The following is a 6,864-nucleotide window of genomic DNA, read 5'->3' on the forward strand; positions in this document are numbered from 1 at the left end:
CATTCTAGCAAAAACAGGGAACATATTGAAAACACCCTAAAAAGAGAGACATAATAAAGGAAAGAATTAGAATTTATTGAGGTAATTAACAGCTCTTAGGGGTAGCAGTTTGTAACTAGAGCTAAGCATAATTAAGATGAAGCAAAAGGTTGTTTTGCCACCGTTGTGCTGTTGCAGTAAAGAATAAAGTGGCTTGAAGCTTTCAAGGTTTTCCACCACCACCAAGAGCAGCAGCTGCAGAAGCAGCACCGAGGCCACCGCCATTGCGAAATCCAACACCAAAACCACCACCCATCCCTATACCGAACCCCATTCCAATACCAAAGCCTCCACCAATTCCATTGCCAGCTCCATTAACGCCACCAGCTCCTCCACCTGCACCGCTTCCCCCACCTCCTCCATATCCCTCACCATGACCCGACCCTTCACCACCACCACTTCCTCCACCTCCGCCCCCGCCTCCTCCTCCGCCTCCTCCTCCTCCACTATCACCACCACCACCTGCTCCTCCTCCTCCTACGCCGATTCCAGAGCCAGCTCCGTGACCAGATCCTCCACCTACACCCGCACCGCCACCGCCACCTCCACCCTCACCAAACCCTCCACCACCTCCCACGTCAACTCCACCACCACCGACTCCCACACCATATCCTCCACCACGACCGTACCCTTCACCCCTACCCCTACCCCCACCCCCACCATCACCTTCTCCACCTCCTCCTCCACCACCGCTACCACTAGCCTCGCCTCCACTACCTTCACCACCACCGGCACCGTACCCACTACCGTGACCAAACCCTTGACCTGCACCGTAACCTCCACCACCGCCGCCACCATAACCTCCACCACCTCCTATGTTTCCAGCTCCACCCCCAACACCAGCACCAGCTCCAGCTCCAAATCCTTCCCCGTGGCCAGAACCACCTTCTCCTGCACCTTCACCACCACCACCACCTCCTCCTCCTCCTGCACCCCCACTGTCACCACCTTCTTCACCACCACCACCACCTCCTCCGCTGGAACCGCTACCTCCTACACCAACTCCAGCTCCAAAACCATCTCCATGCCCAGAACCTCCACCTCCACTACCACGACCGCCACCTCCTCCACCTCCAAAGTCACCACCACCACCACTTAGGCCTCGTCCGCATACCCGCCATCCCCTGAGTAGACAATAATCACTCATGAAGGGCTTCTGATCAGTCTCACCGTCCGAATGACTAACGACTAACAAGCTGAAAGCAATGCTGAGCCAGAACAACAAGAGAGACACCCATTCTTGTTTTGCAGAGACCCCCATTTGGGAATCGTGCAGTGGCAGTACGTGAAGCAGGGGCGGCAGGATTTAATTCTGAAGCTCGCTCAATATGCGAGCTTGCCGTCCTGCCCTACAACTGCATCTGGAGTCAAGCTCTACTCCTTACTCCTTATATAGCCATTCGCTTGGCACCTAACAATGATTTAAGCAAATTAGAATTAGGTGTGCGATGCATGTTCGTAATTTTGACAAGAATGGCTAGAATGGAAATACAAAACATGTGTTCTTGAGGAAAAGGCCCAAGGGTCCCCCCACTCTAAAGTGAAAAAGGTGCCAAAAGAAGTGTCACGTAATCTGGATGGTCAACCCTAGTGAGGCTTCTCTATCCCAATAATACATATAAAGAATTAGAAATTAAATTTAAAAGCTTGTAAGAGTACAGATACGACCATTCCATGGTGGAGTGGTTGGTCGTCCCTTGGTTGTTCCTTTGTTGGCCTTCTCCTTCTCTTTGTTTTTCTTTTGTTTTACCATTGTGGCTCTTTAGCATTGTTGGAGCGTCTCATTATTGTCTCTTTTTTTCTCTTCTTTTCTTAATATAAATGATCTTTTTGAGAGAAAAAAAAAGAATGAAATCGGATAGTAAAAGTATGCAGGGAATTTTTAGTAATTCATATCATAGAATACGTGCATTTAATATAAACATAGAGATTCATATGAACATGCAATTCAACAGTGACGTGTGTTGAGGTATACCTGAATCGATGGTAGAAGAAGAGTATTACCTCAACAACCGGTCTCCTCTTGTTTGATGGCCATTGGTCTTGTTTATTTTTTTTCTTCTTTTCGAACATAGGGTTTATTCATTGTATATTTAATGGGTCAATGTCGATAATATATAGAGTGAGGGTAATGAACAATCTTGCAATAGAAAACAAAATCTCTTTTATCATTGAAAGAGATTAGATTTAGATCTACACATAAGCATTATATTCATAATGATTAAAGTATGTTAAATAAAGTCTAATATCCTACTATGGGATCACTTTTCGCTATTGCACTTAACTTGCTCCAACAACTTTATACTTCAGTAATCCGATTTTATGAAAACAAATCAAGGATTATATCAACCCACCAAAAAGAGAATCTTATATCGCGTACACATGATAAGCGAGAAGCTTTTGTTAGTGTTGAGCATCTATCATATCCCAACATGCTTCCCTTCCTAAATTTTTGTAGTCTGTTGAGTTTTCACGATTAACTTTTTAGTTGTAACAAGGAATTTAATAATGGAAACTGGAGAATCCTCTTCGCTATTATGCTTTCATGCCCACTGTGGTTGTGATAAAGCTATTACAGAACCTACCTTGGAGGAATTTTCTGAAACTGGAAGAGAATCTTTATACATGATTGTCATCAAAATAATGTAATTTCTAGAAATTACAGGAAGTAAATAGAAAAAAACATTATTACGAACAACAAAAAGTTTAACTGTATATGGTGTGATCATATTTGCATTAATGCACTAGATTCCATCAGAACTCTATAGTTAAGTGTTTTTGAGCGAGAGCAGTATTACGATGGGTGATCTTCCGGAAAGTCCTCATGTTGCACCCCTACAAAAAATTTATCAAAATTAATAAATAAATAAATAACAGAAAAGTTTAAATGGACAGCTATCAAGGAAGGAACTTGCTTCATCACCCACTTATTAGTTGTGTTTGGTGAAAAGGGATATGGTAATTCTGAAGCCGAAATACTTTTATTGTGTTTAAGTATTAACTAATTTTAGATTAATTTGATTTCATTTTATGGGAAAAAGAATGCTATCTGCAAGTGTGTGTCTAGAAGGTGCAAAAAGACTATATTACCCCACTCTAAAGATGTTTGTACACTGCCTCCTATTGATCGAGTCTATTGAAATGTATATGCACCAACGAGTAATGTTCTCCTGCCCCTCATTTATTTTATACCTATTTACTTAAATATTAATACCCATAACATGACAGAATAATTTTAATGGTCCCTAGTTAAAAACTAGTTTGAAACTTGGAAGTATCATCAGCAACAGGAGATATATATGCTCCCTTCGTGGGACTCGGCATGTGAACAGCACTGAACGGTGGGGCTATCAACAAGGATTTGGTCATTTAGAAAGGAAAAAATAAAGGGGGTTATCATTTGGCCACATTAGCATCACATAAGTGACTTAATTAATGTGAAATTTTCTAAATGGTGGAATATATGTGGAAGTGGATTCCAGTCCACCAGTGACAACTATGGGAATCATGTCTGGCATCAACCTTTGATGAGCTTAGGTCACCTTCAATCACATAATAAACAGTTTTTGAACCTAAGATATTTTCTAAAATTTTTTCTAAAATTTTTTAAATAAGATTTATTTTTTGAAAAAAAGATTGCTACATTGCTTTTGTACAAATTATTTTATACCTTTCTCACATAATAAATAATGGAGCCTACATTGATATTCTCTCTCTTATTCTGATTACATGACTCTATATGGATAATATAATTTTTGAACCCCTCATTTTTGACTTTATATGGACTATCAACAAGGATTTGATCATTTACAAAGGAAAAAATAAAGGGGGTTATCATTTAGCCACATTAGCATCACATAAGTGAATTAATTAATGTGAAATTTTCTAAATGGTGGAATATATGTGGAAGTGGATTCCAGTCCACCAGTGACAACTATGGGAATCATGTCTGGCATCAACCTTTGATGAGCTTAGGTCACCTTCAATCACATAATAAACAGTTTTTGAACCTAAGATATTTTCTAAAATTTTTTAAATAAGATTTATTTTTTGAAAAAAAGATTGCAACATTGCTTTTGTACAAATTATTTTATACTTTTCTCACATAATAAATAATGGAGTCTACACTGATATTCTCTCTCTTATTCTGATTACATGACTCTATATGGATAATATCATTTTTAACCCCTCATTGGTTTTATGTTAAAATTCTTTCTTACACTACCGTTGTAGAATCAAAACCCTCCCTCTCCTTTTTATCTCTTATAAAATATAAATAAAAAAAAATATTAGGGTAAGAGAATGCTATCGGCTTGCATGTCCACTGCACCTGTGTGCAGAACAATGGGAGGTCATGTGGAGACATCTTCAACGCATGGTGTGGAGGGCAGTGCAGTCTTTTTGATCCCACTGTGTCCAGGCATAGACACACGCAAATGGATAGCTTTCTTTTTATGAAAATATTATTGTCAGAAGGCATGAAGAATGCTGTTGGTTTAGAGAATCCTTTCTCCACCATTAGATATTGGGAAAAATATCAGAGCCTAGAGGTTATTTTCTAGCGCCAAATCTCAACTTACACATTAATCAAATGTAGTAGTGACAGATATGTTAATTATTTTTAACAAAAAAAAAAAAAAACTATGTATCAATTAATTATGTACTACAACCTTGTTTATCATGAAGAACTAATTAGGCACCATCAATTAAGCACTCAAATCTCACACTCTAGTTATCGAGTAGAGGAACAAGAGCATAAGCAAGTTTTTTTTTTTAATCAATCTAATAAAGGGTCGCAGTTGAGATAGTGGTATAATCTTTCCCATAAAATTTCTTCTTTTGGTAATAATGTTCCCATTAAATAGAAAGAAAAAGAGTCATTAGGAGAATGTGGGACAGGGGAGGCATAAGATGAAGTTTAATGGGCTGATATGTGTTGTGTCCCCTCATTATACATTTCAAAAATCCTATTAATGTGTCCCATGGACAACTAAATCAAGAAATTAACTTAAAATGGTGGATCAACTACAAGTCTTGATTTTCATATCTCTTATTTTTTTTTATTTTTGTTAATTTATGTGTTTTTTAGAGTTTTGAAAATTAATTTATGTGCAAAAGATCGTTGTTTGGTCATGTGGCTCTTGTGCTAGTGCACGGGCCAATGATAGTACAAATACTTACGACCACCCACTGTGTTTGGGAGTAAGGGTGCATGACTGGGCACAATCATTTTCCCTTAATTTATTTTTAAAACATTGTAAGTGATCATATATGTTGAATTTCTTCTCCAAATTAATTTGCAACGTAAACAACATGAATTGAAGTAAATGCAGGGTTGGTTCCTAGCCAAAAATTGTCTCCATAGGACGTACCAGCCTTCTTTATATTTTTCGGGACAAGATTTCACTTTCTGGTCACATGGCCCCTTTACCAGTGTAGGAGTCAATGAGAGTTCTTAAGGACATCAACATGAATTGATTTTTTTTTTTTTAATCTTAAAAAGTGTAGAACAGTAATTTCAAACGCCTTTGTGTCTGAATTCATGGGCCACACGAGCAGGAAGATTTCTCTCCTTCCCTCCCTTTATTTATTTATTTATTAATATTTTTATGGACAAATTTTTCCTTCATCTTTGTAAAAAAGAAGAATTCTTTCACCGCTTGTGATTTTACTTGGATGTTAAAATCTTGTATCATCAAAAACTCCCACCCTCTATTCCTTCCCTGTTTCAATTAATCAGATGGGACTATGATGAGTATGATGAGGGGATTCCTCCGTCATGATGGGTAATCAAGGAAAACTAGTTCCTATTTTTAATCCACCATCCAAGCTACTTGAATATACATCATGAAAACAAGTTAACTCTTTCCTTACCTATAAGCCCATGATTGTTGGAACCTAAAAACTTAGGTAGGTCCCAAATGTGATGAAAATGTTTCATCACTATTTTCTACACGTGATCCATTTTCAGGCCCATCTAGAATATTCATATGGCATTTTAGAAATTTAACGAGTTAGAAAAATCCAAGAAGTGAAAAAACTGAACTCAAAACAATTCAATGGGAATCATTGAAAAATTAAATACAAATAAAAATATACATAAGAAAATAATAATAAATGAGGCAACTACTCGAAGTATGACCAAGGTTCATGAATAATTCGAGACCAAGGTATAAATGCGCTGAATTTCCCTTATCACTAAATAATATATTATAACTTTGAAGTTGACCAAGAAAAAATTGGAGAAAATTTTCCTCCAATCTGGGTGAAGGAAACACCCACGACCTGACAGCCACAGTTACTCCCCCTATGATGAAAGGTTGAAGATGCCCTCCCCCTCGTTGTGATCCCCATCCCATCTCCTTCAATATTCACGATGAAGGAATACCTCATTGCTCCCCCAGTTAATTTTGATGTTTCCATTTTGGCTTTGTTTTCTCCTCCCCTATAGTTTTGTTGTATTTATCCCTCTTTTGGTAATGTTTTATCCCCCATTGGATTTTGACGTATCTTTCTCATTTTTTGGTTGTTTTAGATTTTTTTTATTTTTTATTTTTTATTTTGTCCATGTTTTCTTTTGGTTTGCCGCTCTGGAATTTATTTAATAAATTATTTATTCACCCTTATATATATTTATATATATCTTCAATTAATGTAACCCAAATTTAATGATGGCACTCTCCAATGTGAGTTAAGGAAACACCCATCCATAATCTAACAATCATAATACACCCCGATAGGATTAAAGGTCGATGATGCCATTTAATGGCCACAATGAAGAAATATCTCTCGCTGTGAGTAAAGGGAAATTGTCCTCCAAATATT

General features: G+C 37.9%; 1 protein-coding gene and 1 pseudogene across 1 annotated transcript; one reads left to right on the top strand and one right to left on the bottom strand.

The window, feature by feature from the left end:
- Nucleotides 1–202: 202 nt before the first annotated feature.
- On the bottom strand, nt 203–1,300 carry LOC122065475 (glycine-rich cell wall structural protein 1-like). The gene is made up of 2 exons (XM_042629283.1): nt 757–1,300; nt 203–375 (listed from the first exon to the last, which is right to left on the bottom strand). The coding sequence occupies exons 1-2, from the start codon at nt 1,298–1,300 to the stop codon at nt 203–205; spliced, it is 717 nt and encodes a 238-aa protein (XP_042485217.1).
- A 1,456-nt stretch (nt 1,301–2,756) lies between these two features.
- Nucleotides 2,757–2,875, top strand: LOC122065485 (annotated as a pseudogene).
- The last annotated feature ends 3,989 nt before the right edge of the window (nt 2,876–6,864 follow it).

This window comes from Macadamia integrifolia, unplaced genomic scaffold (assembly GCF_013358625.1).
Source record: "Macadamia integrifolia cultivar HAES 741 unplaced genomic scaffold, SCU_Mint_v3 scaffold2031, whole genome shotgun sequence".
NCBI classification, from domain to species: domain Eukaryota; kingdom Viridiplantae; phylum Streptophyta; class Magnoliopsida; order Proteales; family Proteaceae; genus Macadamia; species Macadamia integrifolia.

Excerpts from the sequence above, each read along its gene's own strand:
- LOC122065475 (XM_042629283.1), bottom strand. The coding sequence starts at position 1,300 with ATGGGGGTCTCTGCAAAACAAGAATGGGTGTCTCTCTTGTTGTTCTGG. Across the intron at positions 376-756 it reads CGGTGCCGGTGGTGGTGAAG|GTGGAGGAGCTGGTGGCGTT; the intron begins GTAGTGGAGGCG and ends GAAGCGGTGCAG.